The sequence below is a fragment of the Anabas testudineus genome, chromosome 24 (assembly GCF_900324465.2).
Source record: "Anabas testudineus chromosome 24, fAnaTes1.2, whole genome shotgun sequence".
Lineage (NCBI taxonomy): Eukaryota > Metazoa > Chordata > Actinopteri > Anabantiformes > Anabantidae > Anabas > Anabas testudineus.
Genome location: NC_046632.1, coordinates 4327879 through 4347409, shown reverse-complemented (window position 1 = coordinate 4347409; position 19531 = coordinate 4327879). Strand labels below are relative to the sequence as shown.

The 19531-nt window shown below is 41.7% G+C and overlaps 3 protein-coding genes across 4 annotated transcripts; all 3 read right to left on the bottom strand.

Annotated features, from left to right (window-relative positions):
* Positions 1 to 557: 557 nt before the first annotated feature.
* On the bottom strand, positions 558 to 4035 carry LOC113149662 (alpha-1-antitrypsin homolog). Its single transcript, XM_026341884.1, has 5 exons — positions 3955 to 4035; positions 3216 to 3834; positions 1920 to 2190; positions 1577 to 1724; positions 558 to 1402 (listed from the first exon to the last, which is right to left on the bottom strand). The coding sequence occupies exons 2-5, from the start codon at positions 3826 to 3828 to the stop codon at positions 1205 to 1207; spliced, it is 1230 nt and encodes a 409-aa protein (XP_026197669.1). The 5' UTR covers positions 3829 to 3834; positions 3955 to 4035; the 3' UTR covers positions 558 to 1204.
* Positions 4036 to 6015: 1980 nt separating this feature from the next.
* Positions 6016 to 8889, bottom strand: LOC113149663 (alpha-1-antitrypsin homolog). The gene is made up of 5 exons (XM_026341885.1): positions 8851 to 8889; positions 7465 to 8102; positions 7070 to 7340; positions 6696 to 6843; positions 6016 to 6534 (listed from the first exon to the last, which is right to left on the bottom strand). Exons 2-5 carry the CDS (start codon positions 8087 to 8089, stop codon positions 6343 to 6345), a joined length of 1236 nt encoding a protein of 411 aa, XP_026197670.1. The 5' UTR covers positions 8090 to 8102; positions 8851 to 8889; the 3' UTR covers positions 6016 to 6342.
* Positions 8890 to 13313: 4424 nt separating this feature from the next.
* Positions 13314 to 18824, bottom strand: zgc:100997 (uncharacterized protein LOC445211 homolog). Of its 2 annotated transcripts, none has more exons than XM_026341025.1 (10): positions 18626 to 18824; positions 18187 to 18248; positions 17998 to 18093; positions 17572 to 17655; positions 17357 to 17449; positions 17023 to 17249; positions 16498 to 16691; positions 16120 to 16202; positions 14530 to 16025; positions 13314 to 14168 (listed from the first exon to the last, which is right to left on the bottom strand). In XM_026341025.1, exons 1-10 carry the CDS (start codon positions 18699 to 18701, stop codon positions 14042 to 14044), a joined length of 2538 nt encoding a protein of 845 aa, XP_026196810.1. In that variant the 5' UTR covers positions 18702 to 18824; the 3' UTR covers positions 13314 to 14041. The 2 variants fall into 2 exon arrangements, with proteins under 2 accessions (XP_026196810.1, XP_026196811.1); XM_026341026.1 differs by having other exon boundaries at positions 17998 to 18056; positions 18626 to 18681.
* Positions 18825 to 19531: the final 707 nt, after the last annotated feature.

Below are 19531 nucleotides of genomic sequence, written 5' to 3'. Positions count from 1 at the left end.
TGTATACTACAGAAAGTTCCCTTGAGGTGAAGTCACACTCAGAGTAAGATCTTAGTAGCATACACACAAGGTTTCACTTGAAAAAGACACTGTGGTTCTCAGTGTTATTCAGGGAAGTCATGATAAAAATCTAATCTTGATAAAAACAATTATGGTGTGGTCGTGACGGTGGGGTTACTGACCCATAAGATCAGGTAAAAAGAAATATGTCAGGCTCTGTGCTTTATGTTTGCAATGCTCAGATAACTTGTGACTTCCCTCCCTGATTTCAGACTGATGTTACTAATATTCTCAGTACTTATCATCAAAAATATTCACTTTTCAACAGTGGACATTCAAAAGTGGCTATTATGTGATCATGTGACGAGGATATCTCCTTTATATCATACATAAAAGAATACTGGAATACTGATCAGGAATACTGATAAAATTATTAGCATCCTGTCCCAGTGCGATGCTGAAAAACCAGTGACATGATTAGAAAGAACATCAAGAAACTTTCAGGACAGAGTACACAAAACACTAGAGTCAGAATTCACTCCATAATATCATGTTGCACACTGAATACATATTTCTTTCCCATTATCAGGCCACCAGAAGACCCCAATATTGACTTCAAAATAAAAGACAATGTGAAGATGCTTTCATACAAAACCACTCAAATGGCTCCTCATGATGACACAGATTTATTCATATAGCGCTGCATCACAACAGAAGTCATCTCAAGGCATTTTAAACTGTAAAGTTTAAGTCCTATACAAATACAAATACATGTTTTAATATATTTGTGTGCAGAATTACATAGAAAACCCAAATGATGTGTCAATCCTCAGCATAGCCTGTCAAGTAACATAGTCATAGTCACTGTTCTAATCATATTCAGAAAATACTGATATCCCTTTATGGTTATAACATCATCATCTAATTGTTCCTGGGTACATTTTTAATACAATGTTTATTCCACAATTTCGAGTGTAGATTTTAAATCCACAATGAAACACAGGATGTCATTGTGTCAGTATTTCTCTAATGAAGATCTTGATGGGACTGCAGCTTTGTGGAGGCTTCTTTATTTTATCATTTAAACTTCTCAACTCATGGACTAGATACCTACTGTACTATTGTATTGTAATACAACATACTGTACTGAGTTATTCCACCTCTTGGTACCCCTTCAACTTAACTTCTTTACATTATTAATTCTTTACATCACTGTGGGATTGTTGATCTTTCCCATGAAGAGAAGATTCTCTGTACAATTCTCCAAGATGAAGAGCAAAAATGGTCTGTTAATTTCTATGGATGGTGACAAGATTGCTGATAAATACACCATCTCAATGGTGGTGGCTGCTGCTGCCTCTGTTCCCAACTCAGTGACACTCAGCGTAGCCTTGTGAGACACCTGTGAAGGAAACAAAAGATGAGAAACATGGTGCAAGTGCAGGAAAAAAATGTCTTTTACTATATTTGGTTTGAAAATATTCTATAAGGATGTGTAAATACACCACTTATCCTGGACTTCTGATTATATGGTGTACAATATTCCCACACCTTATGACCTTGATGATGATCCTACCTTCGAGACTTTCAGCCTGACCTCCTCAGACACACCAGAGAAGTCGCCGTTATGATCAAAAACATCAGTTATGCCCATTTCTTTCAGCGTGTTAGCCAGAGAGGCCTCGGCAGAGATGGAAAATCTTGGCAAGAACAGCTCTACATAACTGAGAAACACAGATCATCACCAGTGTCAACATGCCTGAAGCATACAGTTAAACTACAGCTCGTCTAATTTTCACATTCCTGTCATCCAGCCACTCATTATCACTCATTGTTGTTCTTGACATACATTTTAAAATAATGCAGTGCTACCTGTCAGACACAGCAGTTAAGGGCAAAGTTAATTAGATTCCTCTTACTTGTCAGAGACTGAGTTACACCAGTGCCTGACGTAGTCCTTGTTGATGGAGCCCTCCACCTCTTGCATCTTTTCTTCATCAGGCAGGACGATCATCATGGAGGTCTTACTCTCGTAAGGCAGAATGATGATGGTGGTGTGGTTGTCAGCATCCCGGTAGACTTTAAAGTCATCATGCATACTCATCATGTCCACCTGGACTGTGGTATTCTTGTCCACATGGAATTCTGCACTGTTTGTCTTGTGTCTGCTGAAAGGATTCTTCCACAGTCCTGTGTAAGGCAGTCAAGAGACAAAGAGAGGACTTGCTTCTGTGTTAATTTTCCTGTTGCATCACCTAACTTCTACAGAGTTTCAGCTGATGTACAGACATTCTCACATTATCCTGTAGGATTTTTGATAACTTTGGGAATTCATCTTAACCCCAATACCTGCGAGCTGGCCAGGCCCTGATGCAGCAAAGCAGGCCCAACTCATGATGTTTCCTCCACCATACTTTATGATTGGGATGATGTCTTTGTGATGATATGCAGTGCTATGCTGCTTTACGTCCTTTAATTGTAATAGTTCAATCTTAGTTTCATCAGTCTACAAACTATTTAGCTCTTTGTCAAACCTCAGGTGTGCAGTAATGTTCTTTATGGTAAGCAGCAGCTTCCATTGTGGTAAACTGCTATAGAAAGCCTGCTTGTTCAATGTTTTATCTACTGTAGAACATGTAGGACCTGAACACAGATGTTAGCCAGTTCCAATGATGCCTTCAAATCTTTGGCTGTCTCTCTGGGGTGCTTGTGTGTGTTGTGTAAGTGCTCTTGGGGTCATTTTGACTGGCTGCCCACTTCTTAGTAGAGTAGCCACAGTCCCAAAGTGTCTCCATTGTTTGCCAACTGCAGACTGGCTCACATAAGCATTTTCTTCTTCTGCGCAAGAAATTGGTTTTTGTCAGTTGACGTAGCTCTAGTCCAACCACCAAACAAATTTTCTTAACTTGTGCCAACACCTGACTCCAATTAGCTTTTTTTAAGGTCAGTATTAAAAGGGTTCATATACTGTTCTCAATAAAAACAGAAAGATCAGAATGTTTTGTGTTATTAGTTTACACATTATTACATATTATACTCTTGACTTACTTTAAACAGATCAGAATTTATGACAAATTAATGCAGAAAACCAATAAATTCCAAAGGGTTCAAATATTTTTTCTTGCATCTGTATATATGAGTGTATGTGTCCTTCCGGACTGTTAAACTTAACTAACTAACTAGACTAACTAAAAAAGACGTGAACTACTACTTACCTCTAAAGTAGACATAGTTAATGAGCATCATGACCATATCTGGCTCCAGTTCCTTTACCATATCTTTAATCTTGTCATGGGTTTTATTAGCAATGTATGTGTTGATTTCAGCCACAGCAGCGTCAGGTTTGGTCAAGTCCACGCTGAAGATGTCCCCAGAGTAGTAGTGCTTCACATCCCTCAGGAATTTCTCCAAGGGAATGAAGTCAGAACGCAGGGCCAAAGCGTTGCCAATATCCAACTGCTCATTCTTCAGGTTTTGGCCAAGTTTGTGGAGAAGATGTTTGTACACTTCATTGACCTGAGTTTGGTTGAAGATGCTGTAGCCCAAGCTGGAGAACAGCTGGCTGTGGGTTTTACCTCTGACTCCTGTAGACAGAGCTGACAGGGCGGTGGAGATGCTTAGAGGTGAGAAGAAGATGTTTTCTCCAGCAGTAGCCTTGGCATTCAGTTTTTTGTAGAGGGCAAAGGCAAAGTCAGCGTTAGGGGAGGACAGCTTTTGGAAGCTCAGCTCGCTTTCTTGGTGGTGGTGGTGGTGGTGGTGAGGTTGGTCTGACAAGGCTACAGAGATCAGCAGTGCTGAGAGAGCACAGCTAACAAAGACACCAGACATCTTTATCTGTCCATAAGAAAAAAAAAAGCTTTTAGATTAACTTGATCGTGTAAGGTCACAATAGTAGATTACAATATCCAACCTAAATAGCATCAATACCTAGGTAGGTATTTCAAAATAACCAACCTTCCTGCGTCCTCAATTCAAGTGAAAGTCCTGAAAATGTACACAAATGCTAAACGTTTAACAGAGAAGTCAGTGTCAGTGTCAGCCGTGTCAGTGTCCTCTGTGGTACAGTTTGATAGAAGCTTCCCAAGTTAAAACTGAAGGGGTCAGAGTCAGTTGACACTTCTATTAAAATTTAACAAGTTTATCTTCACTGATAAAACCCAAAACTCACATGTAGCTATGGTTTTAAATGGAGATTATCTCAGATTTCAAGTTTCAATTGTATTTTTCACATCCACATTACAGTATGCAGTGAGATGCCTTGTAGATTGGGAATAATTAAAGCTACAGTTTATTAACATTTTTGACTAGAATAAGTTTTAAATAAGCTGGTGCTGTGCTGACTCACACAACAATGCTGTATAGTTTACTTTATGGACAATTCAGATGCTAAAATGATGCACTAAAATAGACAGTTGGGAAAGGGTCTGTGAGGCACTTGTGGATGCCCCACCATACTGTGTAGGAAGCCTTTAGTTTTTATCATTCTGGTTTCATTGGCACTTTTATGACTTTTGGTGACTCTGAATTTATTTGACCTTTAAAAAAATACTAAAACTAAGTTTGACCTGAACATTTTATGATCAACTTTACTTTCTTCATGTTTAGTCTGATTCTCTCTGTGCAGTGATTACCCCCACCCCCACCCCCACCTGATTCACAACTGAAGCTCAATGTGTCAATTTACTTTTACTAAAGCAATTTTTCACAGGTACATTCATTAAATTGTCATAATTTTGGCTTTGTATACCACCACAGTGCATCTGAAATCAATCAAAAATGTTGTGCAAGTAGGTCTCATATGATGGTGATCCAGGTGGACTTTGTTTTAATTAGATCTAACCAGATCTTCCTGTTTTTTAGATTTACCAATGGTTTACAGCCTGTCACACATCCTCTTGTTACAAACGTACTTCTGATTGTTGACATACAGCACAGACACTCCTATCTCCTCGAGGGGGTTTTTGATCTTCACAACTGCTGTTAAGAGTTTTTTCTTCATCAGGAAAAGAATTCTTCTGTCATCAATCACAGTTGTTTTCAATGGTCTTCCAGCGTTTTGATGTTGCTGAGTTCACCAATGTGTGTTGTGTACCACACAGTTAATGTACTTATCTGCGCCTGCTCAACTTACTTGCTAGTGGCTCAGTACCTCATTAAACATGACATACGATCATATATGTGAATTTTACTAATTCCAAATGTCACAAACTTAATAAATGTACGTGTACAATCTGAAAGAATTTTGAACACTCAGCATATTTCAGTGTAGAGCAATGGTTATTGTTAGAGTCTCCTTTGCTGCAGAAATGTCACCGTAACAGTATATAATGGCAGAGGACAGCTCTATTAAAAATTAACAAGGACCAGATTCCTGATATAACTCAAGTCATGCAGTGAGGGGAGTTGAGAAATGCTGGTTATTAGTCCCCTTTGTAGAATCAAACAAAGCTTTTCATTTTCCCTGGCAATTAGCTACCATGTGCTATAATCTTATTTATTTCCTTCAAACCATAAGTTCAACATTTAACTTTACTTAAGGGACCGCGATGGCACTTGAATGCTTTAGTGAGAGGGGCCGCTCTGACAAGAGCTTCTTTGTAAGAAGCGCAATCCAAAAAAGAAAGCAGTCTCAAACTCAGAAAGGAGATAGTGTAAAGAAATCAGGTGCCAGACAGAGCCACTGGGTATTCCAGCAAGACAATGACTCCAAGCATTGGACACCAAAATCCCAGAGTGGGTTTTTCACAGCCTAGATCTCAATTCTATTGAGAATCTGTGGTGGGAGCTTAAGATTAATGTCTATGCTACCATGAGAGGTGCAAGTCAGTTGTGAGACTGATGATTGTCAGAGGACAAATAGTTTTGCTTTGTGATAATAGTTCTCTCTTGTTTTACTTCAACACCAGTGGCTTTAGCAGCTAGAATGAGCGGATTCATTACAAACTCATTAATTTCCCATGTTGTTTTTAAATGTATTAATCAGCATAAATAGGTATTTAGAATCACGAAATAACATGCAATGCCAGCTTTTGTCTTTATTTCACTTCATGTTAAAACATAATGAAAAAGTTGGTTCTGTGTGCCAGCAGATGCTTCAAGTGCCAAGTAGCTACTTATGTTCTTTATTACCTGTACCTCATACAAAAGTATGTCTGAAGCAGTATATAGGGTGATACATGTCATGGTGATAGCAAACAGATTGACTAATCAACATTTCTGTCATATATTGATCTGTTGTTACCGTCAATGTCTTGACCGGACCTTCAGATGCTGAGCGACACTGAGCGGAATAAATGTCCCAAATCTAATAAAACCTACTGCAATGTCTGTCTACTAGCAGCTTTATTCGGCTGTAGGGTTGGTGATCTTGCCCATGAAGAGGATGCTCCTTGTAGAATGCTCCAGGATGAACATCAGGAAAGGTCTGTTGATTGTCATGGTGTCGGGCAAACTCATGGGCATGATCTCAATGGTGGTGGCAGCTGCTGCTTCTGTTCCTGCTTCATCCACGCTCAGCACAGCCTTGTGGGAGACCTGTAGAGGAACCAGGAAGAGAAAGTCAGTGTCTAGTTTATTTAGGACATGCGTCTTGGAAACCTTCAGATGTAATGAGCTAGAAAAAAGCATGTCTTTGTAGAAAAACAGTTGTTTCGGTTGCAGTTGCTAACACGTGAAGGCATGATTGCTGATCCTACCTTTGAGACTTTGAGTTTTTCCTCCAGAGAGATGCCAGAGAAATTAGCGTTGTCTGCAAAAGCGTCAGTTATTCCTAATTCTCTAAGTGTGTCACCCAGGGAGGCTTCGGCAGAGATAGAAAATTTGGGGAGGAACAGATCGACAGACCTGAGATACACAGAACATGAGCAGTGTCAGAAGGACAAATCAAGTACAACCTGTTTTCTGACTCACTAGTTTACCAGGTTATTTCATGCTATCACTGATTATGCAGTGTCTCTGCATGAAAGCCCTTCTTATGTGACTTTAAATACCAACATGTTTGTGAAGAATCAACAGCACATTTATAACTGTAAGGGTAAGGATTCCCAACAAATTCAAATTGCTGTCTTACATCCTCCTGAGCTTGTCGTGCCAGTCCCTGACGTAGTCCTTGTTGATGGCGGCCTCCACCTCCTGCATCTTTCCTTCATCAGGCAGAACGATCATCATGGAGGTGTTGCCCTTGTATGGCAGCATGATGATGCTAGTGTGGTTATCATGGTCCTGGTAGAAGTCGTAGCGACCCAGCCTCTTCATCATGTCCACCTGAACTTTGGTATTTTCGTCCACATAGAAGTCTGCCTTGTGTGTGTCGGTACTATCGAAGGGTTTCTCCCACTGTCCTGTGTGAGAGGAGGTGCAGAGAGAACGATGAATGCAGTGTAGATAATGTTGAGTGTGTGTAGACAGTGTTGCAGGTACCGTGTTTCATAATTTGTTCTCTAAAATAATTTCTCTGTGTCCTACCTCTGAAGTAGACATAGTTGATCAGCACCATGGCCATTGAAGGGTCCAGGTCCTTCACCATATCTTTGATCTTGTCATGTGTTTTACTGGCGATGAATCTGTTGATCTCAGCTGTAGCCTCATCTGGTTTGCTGAAGTCGACATTGAAGATCTCAGCAGAGAAGCCACGCTTGACATCATTCACAAACTTCTCCAGGGGAGTGAAGCCAGTGCGCACCGCAACACCGTTGCCAACCTCCAGCTGCTGATTCTGCTGACTTTGGCCCAGCATGTGGAAAAGGTGTTCATATGCTTCATTTACCTGAACCTGGTTTAAGGTGCTGTAGCCAAGGGTGGAGAAGAGCTGGCTGTGGGTTTGACCTCCGGCTCCTACAGACAGCATGGACAGGGCAGTGGAGATGCCCAGTGGTGAGTAGAAGATGTTTTTTCCAGGAGCCTTGGCATTCAGATTTTTGTAGAGGGCAAAGCCAAAGTCGGCGTTAGGAGGGGAGAGCTTGTGGCAGCTCAGGTCTCCCGCGTGGTTGTGTTCAGAGCCGTGGTTATGCGTGTGGTGCTCATGGTGGTCTGCCCAGGCTACCACCAGCAGCACTGCTGCAAGTGCACACTTAGCAAAGGTACCACGCATCTTTACAGCCTGACTAGGGAAAATACGAGAAAGGGTTTTATGTTAGGCATATGATTCCTAGACAGTAGCTTATGGATTGACAGAATGAAGGGGTGACAAAGAGGAGGAAGAAACCTTTTGTAATTGTAAGTGTTCAGTAGTTCCTGTAAGCAGACACTTCCCTCTTACACCTCTATGCACTAATCATAAATCACTAGTCAGCAGGTTATATGTTCTATATACATCCAAATTTCCATCCTCTCTCTGGTTTAGGGCTCCACACAGCGCAGAATCTATTTCCCTGCATAAGAAAATTGCAATGTATGCAGTTCAAGTGTGGAACATTCCACTGGTGTCATTGCCAAAATCGTTTGGGTTTTAATGCATGTCTAATTTCACAAAGTATGTTGGCTGACCTCTTGTGGCAAAAACAAAAAAAAAGGGAACTGATGACGAAAGATGCCAAAGGTAATGGATCACTTCCATGATTGATTAGGAAATGGGACTGTATGTATGTATATATGTACTTTGTAGCAAATAAATTTGACTGTGTATAATTTGCTTGCTTTGGACCCTTAGACATGTATTTCCAAAGAAGTGACTTGACGTGTCATCTGATAGGCTGTGAAAGTGCTCATGTTAGAATCGCCTTTGTGTGATCAGCTACATGTTTAAAAGTACACAGAACTAGATTACGTCTCACACAAAGTCCAAAGATTAGCCTTGCAATAATCAGCATTGTCTGAAAATGTGGAGATATGTCAGTAAAGCGATGTGCTTACCTTTTATGTCCTCTTGCTGCAGAAAGTTTGCCAGAAACCTCCCCATTATATACAGGCTCTCGGACAGTCAGCTGACAGACGGGTCAAAAATTAACCAAGACCAGTCCCTCTTCTCTGTCCTGTCCTGAAATCTGGTTGGACTATCATCGCTTTTTTCAACACAACTCACCCAGCACATCTGTCCCGTACTGTATTTTATCACATACCTTCATGCTTACAGTAATCTTCATTTGCTTTGAATGTACAGAGAAACACAACAGTTTGTATCCTGATTTTCAGCGTGCTGAAAACAGCAAAAGCAGAATGGGGCGTCACATGTGTGACAGGTTATTAAAGCCGATCTCACAGCTGCTGTCATTCATCTGCTACTATTTTTGTTGTTTTAATCAGACAATGCAGTGATGGTAAAAACATCAAGTTCATCTGGAGCTTATATATACACATATATATAGCGACACAGGCCAGTGAAGAACCTGCCTGCAGGCAAGATGGTGGACGACGGTTGACATCCTGCAGGAAATTACATTTCAACATCAGGGGAAGAGATTGTGCATCTCTGTGTCTGGTTTCCTCATTGCTGCAAGTGGAGTGGTGTTTGGAACAGGTCAAACGCTCGATTTGAAGTTCAATGTTTAACAAATTATCTTTTCAAACTGCCGCTGTCTGTTGCTTTTTTCATCACTGTCAATCCCACTGTGAACTGCTCACATGCAATAATGATGTACGAGTTAGTGGTAACAGATTCATGATCTTTATTCAAAACGAGTGTCCTGTCAACGGTTTGTACATTCACAAATCTCTTATTTGATGTAGTGGTGCAGTATATGGAAAAAGGCTTTTTTGGGCCAGTGGAGATGTTTTCCATTGCAATACCAAGACTGACAAGCAGGAAAAATTAGCTGAGTGCAAAAGCAATTACATCACTGGCTAACCTGCACTCCATCAGCATCAGACACTCTGTGCAAAGAGCCACTGACCTGGAGCACCTGCAAACACATCAGGCTCACAGGAAGAGGTGTTCTTTGAACAAAGGCTGTAAAACTAATTATTGGAAGTGCGAAATATACATATCGACATTCTTCCTCTTCTTCTTACATGTGTTTCTGTCGCGTCAGGTCAATGATTCGTTTCTAGTTCTGAACGTGCACACACAAAGGCAGATTGAAAAAGTCGTTTATAATTTAATTATAAATTATAATTTCTCTATGAAGAATGCAGCTTTTAAGATTGTTAATTTGGTTAGTTACACATACGTGGGGGGGAACAATGTTCCTTAATAAAGTGGCACACCCCAGCTGGAGACAGGAGACTTCATAGTGGCTCTTCCCAGGAGCCAGATGAACCTTTCCATTTTAATGACATTTCTGCTACTTGTTATCTACCATCCATCATCTCCTGAATAAGCTAAATATCACTGGAACTTTTTAACAAGGCTTTCTGCCGCCGAGGTAAAAATGAACTAAAGTGCAGAGGCTGCTAAACACTGCAGCGGTGTGGAAAAAGCAACAATATTTCATGACAGTTTTTCTTTTTTTGTGTTGTTGAATGAGTCTGGTTGTTCTTGCAAAGCAATTTCTGATAATTGCATAACAAGATAAATGGTTGTTAGAGTAGGAAATGGGTAGCAGAGTGAAAAGAATGACAAAAGGGAAAATGCTTCGAAATTTTTTTTCAGTCACAGGGAGAAATGAATGCCATTTAAATCTTTTCATCGTTTGGTGTAAATGGAGAAATGATTCGGCGATGTTTGGAAAACGTGGGAGTAAAACAAAACACATTGTGCAACTTCAGTTAAATTGTCGAAAAAGCAGTATTAATGGGAAAAAGAGAAAGCTGTTACATAATGTAAGTAAATGCACGATGGTGTGGTGTCCATTTGAGCTAAGCCCTGCCTAGGATCAATGATTCCCCCCCCCCCCCCCCCTGTGAGCAGGATAAGCCCCATGAGTTCATCATAGATAGTGAGCGTGTACAGTATGCTGTGTCAAAGGGGACAGGAAGGTTTTTTAGGAGCATTTCTAAACTGATTTCTGGAGAGGCTGATTTTTTTTTAACCTAAATGTTTTTCAATAAACTGTCAGCACGGCCACAATTTTTACTCTTTCTACATAATGTCTTTACAGAATTAAAATCTATGTGAACCTTTTTACAGTTTGACACTTTTTTCCTTTTGTTTGTGATGTTCCTTTAAATAAGATCTTTCTTTAACTTGTCATCGGTCAGCAGCTTCTAAGTAGTTGACCTCTTTTCAGAAACAGATCAGCTCTCCCACGTAACTTCTACAGAAATTGCTTTTTCTAGTTATTGTTGATTTAGCATCCACACAGCGTCATTCATTATGGTACCCAACAACAGAATACAATGGACTGCAGGGAACCAGAGGGAGGGTGATGCTCTGTTCAAGGACATGAATCAATATGCTGCACACTCAAGGATTCACACGAAAAATAAATATATTGATCATTCACAACATTACCTCCACTTGGTGGTTTCAGCGTTATGGGGGACAAGGTTCAGCAAGATGGCCATAATGGACAAGTGTCAGTACATATAATGCACCACAGCTTGCTGAGTATGCTGTGTAGCCGCAGACCAATCAGAGTGGCCATGGTGCTCCGCGTCCACCAAAACATTACAGTTGGTATTAATGTTGGAACAAGTAGAACTGTTTCATGTTCTCTTACCCTTGAAGCTGCTAAAAAAAAGGTCCATGCAACTAGTCTGGAAAACACAGGAAAGTAGCTTTACACAGTTTGCACCACATTCCTTTTCAATCATTCGGACCTCCCACACACACATTTCAGCTTCCGGTTGCTGTGCGTGAAGCCGACATCAGAGAGGCAGTCCTCTGCAGGGATGCAGCTTGGCTTTAGGAAGCAGGATAAATGGGGTCAGGTGTTTTGAATAGGCCAGCTGCACCACGCAGCATCATCACCTCAGACGAGTCATCCCTGACCTTCATGGTGACCTCCATGCATGGTTGTAGCATTCAGCAGGATGTTTTGTGACGCTGCGCTGCTGCTCATACGGTTAGCAGCCAGATTCATGTGCGATTCAAGTGCGTCCTTTTTTATATGTGTTTTTAAGGGAACAGGCAAAGAATAAATTATATAAAAAGGTTGCACACATATAAAACGAAATGAAGCATCCACTGTGTAAATTGATCACCACCAACTGTCACGAGTGAGTGGCATTTATAAAAATGATGAAAAAGCAATGATGACAAAGCAATGCTCTATATGCTGTTCAGGGACTGGTCACAGTGGACACAATGAGAGCACACACTGTGCGCTGCCATTCCTATTCTAGCTGACATTCATTTCACTTACTTTGTACAAAAGTTAAATGAAACGAGCCGCTTCATCAGGTTGTTCATAATCTAAAAACCCTTTGAATAAATATAATTTCTGTGTATAACTTTGTCAGAGGCTTGCAGGTTTTTAATCAGTGTCTCAAAGCTGTTGTTTAAGGTGGAGTTCTGAACAAAAAGATCAACTCGGCTGACCCCTCTCCTATCTGATCCTCATCCTCAGTTCAAGTCCTACCCCTTGCCCTGCCATCTACAGTATCTAGCGGTACTGCTCCAATTTCCACCCCAGCTGTGGCCCCTATTCCAGACACCCCCAGCTCCAGCCTCTGTCTCTGGCCTTTGAACCCCTCCTCCCCCCCCTTCCTTTACTCCCGTACAGTGAGGCAACATTACAGCTCTGTAAGAGCAGATATGGCAGCCTCCAGGCTCTACTCTACTTTAGAGTTGGCTGCCAGTCCAAGGGTTTCCAAGGCCTGGTTCCAGCTCTCAGACCCACAGACATGAGACTGTAGCTGGAATCAGCCTCAGGAGAGTTGTGCTTTTGCTGCTGCCAGACATTGTTCTCAGTTCAGGTCACAATAAGGTTCAAAGTCAGAGCCTGTGTTTGGAGCTGATGGACTGAGCTGCTGTTGCTTGACCTCTCGTTCCTTTCTCAGGTTGCCTGCTGAAGAGATTCTCAGGCTTCTACCATTTGCTGAGAAACCCATTAGCAATGCCAGTGCTGCGAAACCGAACAAAGCAGACATCGTGGCTCGGCTTGATTCGAGACACTGTAGGTTGCACACAGATAACGCCGGCCAAACTCCAGATTTGGGGAATGTGTTGTTCTTGCGGCTCGGTGAGGGGGTGGCAGCTGTGTTGAAATCATATCGATTTCCAGGGATGAGCTTTTGACCCACGGGTTGAGCGCTAAACAAATGATGGCAACATGTTTTTTAGGTTCTTAGAATTTCAACAGCAGTGTGTGTGTGAGTGTGTGTGTGTGTGTGTGTGAGTATTAGGATGGACAGTAGAGGACAGAGCATACTCATTCCCCCCTTTAATACACACTCTGGTCAACATGGATTTTGAACACTTATGCAACTGGTGCATACTTATGTTTTGCTCCAGTTTCATGGTCTGCATGAGAAAAAAAATTGATATATGACACGAAGCAAGTATCTGTTTTATTATTTGTATCTTAAAGTATAAAATGAGAAAAGCCTGCATTTTTACCAGTTGTAATTATCACACAGTGTCTGGGATCAAAACAGTTCTACAGTACGCATTCTAAGCCACAAGTGGCACAGTGAGAGTGTGCGAAATGTTAAAGTGCTCATTAAATACTATCAGTTTAATCTCACCGTGTCAATACAGCTTCTAATTAAACAGAAGGTCCCACAGGAACCCCGGCATGCTGTACTAACAGCCTGACACGTGAGACAGTTGCTGTTGTGATGCTGCGATGCCACCATGTGGTCGATTACGTCACCTGAATTAGGACTGAAACAAATGTTTCTGCAAGGAAAAGAAATCAGGTGAACCGGGCTTTTTGGATATCAATTACGTAACAACGCCTCATGAACCACGTCTAATGTGTGCGGTGTGAGAACAAGCCCAAAATGTGTACAATGGGGAAGAACTACGTGTTTATCTGTAGCGCAAGTGACAAATTATATTTGCAAGCTGCAAGAGGAAAACACAATCATTAAATGCTGCCTTTGGGGAAATGCCGTGGCACAGATAAAGAGTTAAACCAGCCCTGAGTGTCTCTGTTTGGCTCATTAGTGGAAAATGGGCTAATAAGCATATCTTAATACGAGCGGCGCAGTGTGTGTGTGTGTGTGTGTGTGTGTGTGTGTGTGTGTGTGTGTGTGTGTGTGTGTGTGTGTGAGGGAGGGCTCAGAGGTTTATTTGAGGTAGGATGAGGCAGCAGTAGAGCAGGATCCACGAGAACAAGAGCATCTCCAGCTCTAATGGGGTTGTGTCACAAGAGGTCGCTAAAGACTGAAGGAGTCCTCTGTCAGTGCTGAGGAGTAGATAAAACACAGGCGCGCTACTTTCAGATTTACATTTGGCACGTCATTCATCATCTTTGTGAAGAACTACAAGTTACAGTAGAGCAACAAAACTAAATGTAACTAATATAAACAATAAGAAGTAATTTTAGCATTACATAAGTTAAGAGTAGTGTTTGAAACATTAAAGCAGTAATCTCCACTGTGTTGCTTGCATGTTAATCTTTTGCTTATGCTCCAATCCAAAGCACCTTCGGGTTTAGCTGAGGGCCAAATCATTTAATAATAATTGAAACACATTTTAGTAAGAATCATACTCTAACACCAGTGATAACTAGTTCTACAGTGCGAATCAGGAATACCATAGCCTACCTGAATGATTGAGAAGGCTCTCTGTGGGCAGAGGTCCAGCTGCTGTCTCCATCGTCCATGTTAACACCTCCACCTGTGTCATTTTTTGGAGCACTTTCAGCACAGTGCTTTACTGTTGTTGCTTTCTTCTCAGTGAATCTACATTTCTCAGTCTTCACTTCACTAACGTTCTGCTCTACTGTTACACCGGCCTCAAAACCCACTGAACTCTTGACCCCTGTGACGTGTTCCCCTTTGTTTTCATCCTCGTTATTATTGGTACGATCGTCCGTATCCTGGCATTGGACTTCTTCTCTGTTAATTCTAGTTGTACTGGTGCCTCTGACGTCATACACAGGCTTGTCAACTGTTTCATTTAGTCCTACCCCGAGACAATCAGAATTCACGCTTTGCTGATTTTCCCTGTCGTTCCCCTTTACATCATCCTCTTCCTCTTCTTCTTCTTCATCTAACTTTCTGTCCTTCCCTTCATCAAATGTCAAATTAGTTTCTTTTTTATCGTCTGCCTCTATATTCTCATTCACTTGTGAGCATTTTACAGAAAGACATGTTTCACTGTCTTCTGTAACCTCTTTCTGCCAACCAGCCATCTTGAACATCTTTGTTTTCTCTGCTCCGTCTACCCGGCCCTCTATTAAATCATATCTATGTGTCACCACTCTAATATGTTTTGTCTTCCCTTCCTCGCCACAATAACCATTACTCTGTCCTCTAACAACTTTCTCCTCCTCAGGGGCCTCTCTCCTGCAGCTTTCATCTTCCGGCTCCGTGTCAAAAGCAGCTCTGGTGTTTGTCATATGTCTGAAACTACTTTCTTTTTTGTCCACAACAAACTTCCTGTGAGCCCTAACTTCTGAGTCTAGATCACTATCTGCGTTTTGTGCAACCGAGCCTTCCTGATGTTTACATCCACTACCATTTAATGTCTCCCATGATTCCCTATGCTTTGACTCTTCATTTAATTCTTCCGCTGTTTCCTCTTCAACACTTGGTACTTGGCTTTTCAGCTGACTACGTGGTAGAAAAACCTCTTTGTTCAGATCGAGGATGTAGCTGTAGGCATCTTCCTCATCTGAGTCCAGTGCTGACAAGCTGTAGATTCCTTCCTCCGAGCTCAAAGAAAAGTCGTCCACTTTTTGCCTGTTAAAGCCCTGATCTGTCCCCCGCCTGGCTCCATCTGCGTCCAGCGGACTGAGTGGCTGTAAAACACTTCTAAATCTGCCTTTCTTTCTGTTTAACGGCGAGATGGCTGCACTGCCTGCACAGTGCTCGGGTGAAAAGACGTCATCGCTGCTGGAGAACCGGTCAGATCTAGCTGCTCCATTCATTTGAAACAAGGTGGCACAGGGGCTCGCTGGAGATGTTCTGGACCAGCGTTTCCACAGTAGCTGCTCATTGCTCTCCACAAGCCCTTTGGGCCATGCCTGAGCTTGTGGGTGATAAGCAGTGGACGCACACTTTTGGATCTCAGGAACTTGATTATCTGTTGTATAATCCTGTAATACAGAGTTTATTTAGCAGTAGCTTGTATATATGGTACACGTAAGTAAAATAATGTCTTTAGAAATGTATAGAACAAGCCGCGCTAACCTCATTTGTGTCCGAGCAGTGCCCCAGGAACATGGACACATAGGTGATGATGGACTGCTCATCTGGTGATGTGCACGTCACGTCTGTGTGAAGAAGAACAGGCTGTTTTCACATAGGACATTTTACTGCGTTACTCCCTGTAGTTGAAAGATCTGTTTGAGCTTCTATGTGATAAAGAAAACACAACAGAAATTACTACAGAGGGGTTCAACCATTAAATGGTTCTGCAGCGACTCTAAAGCTACTGATGTACTCCTACGACACTTTGGTTAGTCTAGATGCAGTCGTGAAAGTGTCTCAGTGAAGGTGATTCTGATACTTTGTCTTGTGGATGAATAAGTCATTTTGATGTACTCACTCCGTTCACTGAGCTCTCACCTTCAGGCTCCAGCAGCGGTGGTATATCCAAACTCTGATGTGCTATCATAAAGGCCTGCTCGATGTTTTCTCTTGGCTCTCTGGACAAGCTCTCCCTCAGGTCAACCACATCTGGGTTTACTGACTTAATCAACGCTAGGAATGCCAGCCCACTCCTCCAGCTCTTTCCAAAATCGTGCACCTCCACCCCAAACCTGCAAATTTAAAATCAATCAAAAAGAAATCTCATCAGGATACACGTCCCGCACATTTACTGCACACAGGCACACACAATCGTTGGCGCCTGTGAAGTCACGCTGTTGTACCACTTGCTGAGCGAGGCCTTGCATTGTGTCACTGGCTTCCCGGGTACAAAACACCTTTGAGGTTGTATAGTTGTCCCACTTTTGTCCCTCTGCATCTACTTCACACATTTGCAAGTTACCACCTCTGTTCAATTCTCACACATTTTTGCTTCATTCATTAAAGATTAGTTCGCTCGGGTTCTGGATGTTGCGAATTGGAACAGTTTGAACTGGAACTCACGTTGAGGTGCATCTTTGAACCCATTGCAGGAGAGTCTTGATTGCTTTCCCATGGTACTTTGAATCCTTGGCAACCTTTCTGCCTTTGCTGGGCAGAGTGTAGCAGGAGTATATGCCAGTGTTATTTGGCTGAGGGGAGAGATCACTGGAGGAGGGATAGCTGCTCATTGATAAGGAAGAGAGGCTGGAAGACAAATGCCTTTCGAGGCTTCCTGTCACCTCCTTTACCTGCATTACAGAAAGAATTGATGTACAGTCAGTGACAAAGACAAGCGTTTAGGCAATAAGAGATAAGGCACTAAGGCATTAGAGTTATGGGTGTTTGGAAAGCCTACCTGGAAGTACAAGATGATGTTCCAGACAAGGTTAAGAACAGCAGATGGGATGCCATCAGCAATACTAGAGGCATCAATTCCAAGCAGCTTCACCTGAGAGACGAGGAGGGAGGAGACATCATCTTAAATCAGGTTTGTCAGGACTGGAAAGTGAGCGCACTGTATGACATGTCAAAACAATGTAACTGTATCAACGTACAGACAGACACACTCACATGTCTGTCATCCAGGAAAGCCAGGGCCTTGGAAATGTTGTTCAGTCTGAAAATGCGGTGGGAGGACGACCTAAACCTGTACAGCTGATATAAGAGAAGAGTAATAAGAAGAGAATACTTAGAGAAATGGTTCAATATTTTGGATAAAATCAATATTATTCACATGGTAACTTAAAGATGAAGCAAAAGCCACTAGGTAGCTTAGCATAGCATCTGACCTACACTCCAAACTGTCCCCAAACGCCTCACTAGAGTTGGTGACGAGAGCTTTTTACCAGTACAAGTGACAGTTTATGTTTCATTTTGGATACTGTAGACTCACAAATATGTTGCAGAGCTCATGAATTTTAGTGAAATATATCAGGGAAATGTGATAATTAAATGCATTTTTTTTTCTTTTTTCTTTTGTATAGATGTTTTTCTTACTAGTTTGCAACCAGACAGCTCCTCCAGCAGGGCCATGAGTATTCTGCCATCCTGAATATCTGTGAACAGGTCATGCACTTGAACTGGTGGATTACACTGGAAGGAACAATACATTATCCTTATTGGTGAGTGCAGGTGTGGAAAAGCATCAAGTTTATCTGAAAGTATTGATTTTTTTGTTTGCCTTACTTGCTGGAGAAACACATTCATCCACCTGGTGAAGGTTCTCTTCTGCACTGCTTTCCTCTCATCTGGAGAAAATAAGAAAACAGGGACTTGACACAGAAAGTACAGCTGTTTTCCATATTAACGGTATTTCACAAGCGTGTGTTGAATACGAGCAGAAAGAATCAGGGACATCGTTGAACCATGGTTTGCACTGACTGTGTTTGCTGCGCAGGAAGACGGCAAATGATCAACAATAAAAAAAAAAAAATGTAGAATTGGGCAATCAGATGCCACAGTGCCAGAAACACCTACATGAAAAGTGACTAAGGAAGGAGGAGGGAACACATGTCTTGCATATATATTTTATTAGACATGTTTTGGCAATAGGCTACATTTAACGCACACGTTATTATTACAGTATAAGTTAGTCTAACAACCGACTGTGTTTTCGTCACTGTACCTTGAGGCTGCACTTGTTGATCTCTGATCTCTGACACTGATTTCTTTTCCGATTCCCACTTGGCCTTCTTCTGCATTCTTCCTTCACCTCAGTCACACTGTCTACTTATCATCCATAGTCAGATAAGATTAAAGTACAATTCAAAACGTCAGCTGCTCTGAGATTTCCCAACAGAATGAGGTTGAAGAAAATGCAAAGTGACGCAGTGTGTCTTGCCCGAACACGCTGAAACCTCCCTCTGAGGAGCTGATCGGCTCTAGCTCCACTCCCTATACCCCACCTGAATGGGAATTGTGTACGTGTGTCAGTGTCTTCATCTGTTCAGGCGGGATCCCTGTGTTAGATTAGTTTGTTTATGTGCTGCCTATAGAAACAAAAACATAAATAGTTGTAAATAATTGTTCTCAGCCTGCATTATTAAGTGTAACCAACATGATCAGACATTGGTTTTAAATCTTCATGTAATATGCTCACTTATTAATAGAATAACAATATTTCATTACAGGACTTTAAACCCTCATTTGGATTGTAATCATTTACTTATATTTCTGCAATATGAGCAGTGAAATGCTCTTCAAGCTTTTTCCACTGACCTACATTCAATTATAGTTACATTGTAATATTGATTTCTACCTGTGCATGGATCTTAAATTCATGTTTAATGTCAGAGGAACTTCATAAATAACATTTCCGACAGTTAACTAATCTTTTTATTCTGTTAAGGGTTGCAGCAGCACTGGAGCTCAGTGAAAGGACTGGAACACCATAGACGGGTCGCTCGTCTATCTCATGGCTGACATGTGCGGCCAACCTAGCTGTGGGTGTAAATTCATGCAACCTCCACACAGAAACCACCACACTGGCTTAGACCCAGAACAGGATATGTATGAGGTAGAATCATAAACC

Bases quoted from the DNA above. Each gene is read 5' to 3' on its own strand.
- LOC113149662 (XM_026341884.1), bottom strand. From the start codon at position 3,828: ATGTCTGGTGTCTTTGTTAGCTGTGCTCTCTCAGCACTGCTGATCTCT. The intron at 2,191-3,215 runs GTAAGTAGTAGT...TGCCTTACACAG, and splicing joins TAACTATGTCTACTTTAGAG to GACTGTGGAAGAATCCTTTC. The intron at 1,725-1,919 runs GTAAGAGGAATC...TGTGTTTCTCAG, and splicing joins TGTAACTCAGTCTCTGACAA to TTATGTAGAGCTGTTCTTGC.
- LOC113149663 (XM_026341885.1), bottom strand. From the start codon at position 8,089: ATGCGTGGTACCTTTGCTAAGTGTGCACTTGCAGCAGTGCTGCTGGTG. The intron at 7,341-7,464 runs GTAGGACACAGA...CCTCTCACACAG, and splicing joins CAACTATGTCTACTTCAGAG to GACAGTGGGAGAAACCCTTC. The intron at 6,844-7,069 runs GTAAGACAGCAA...TGTGTATCTCAG, and splicing joins CACGACAAGCTCAGGAGGAT to GTCTGTCGATCTGTTCCTCC.
- zgc:100997 (XM_026341025.1), bottom strand. From the start codon at position 18,701: ATGCAGAAGAAGGCCAAGTGGGAATCGGAAAAGAAATCAGTGTCAGAG. The intron at 17,250-17,356 runs GTAGGCTTTCCA...TCTGTAATGCAG, and splicing joins ACATCATCTTGTACTTCCAG to GTAAAGGAGGTGACAGGAAG. The intron at 16,203-16,497 runs GTGAGAGCTCAG...TTCTTCACACAG, and splicing joins ACCGCTGCTGGAGCCTGAAG to ACGTGACGTGCACATCACCA.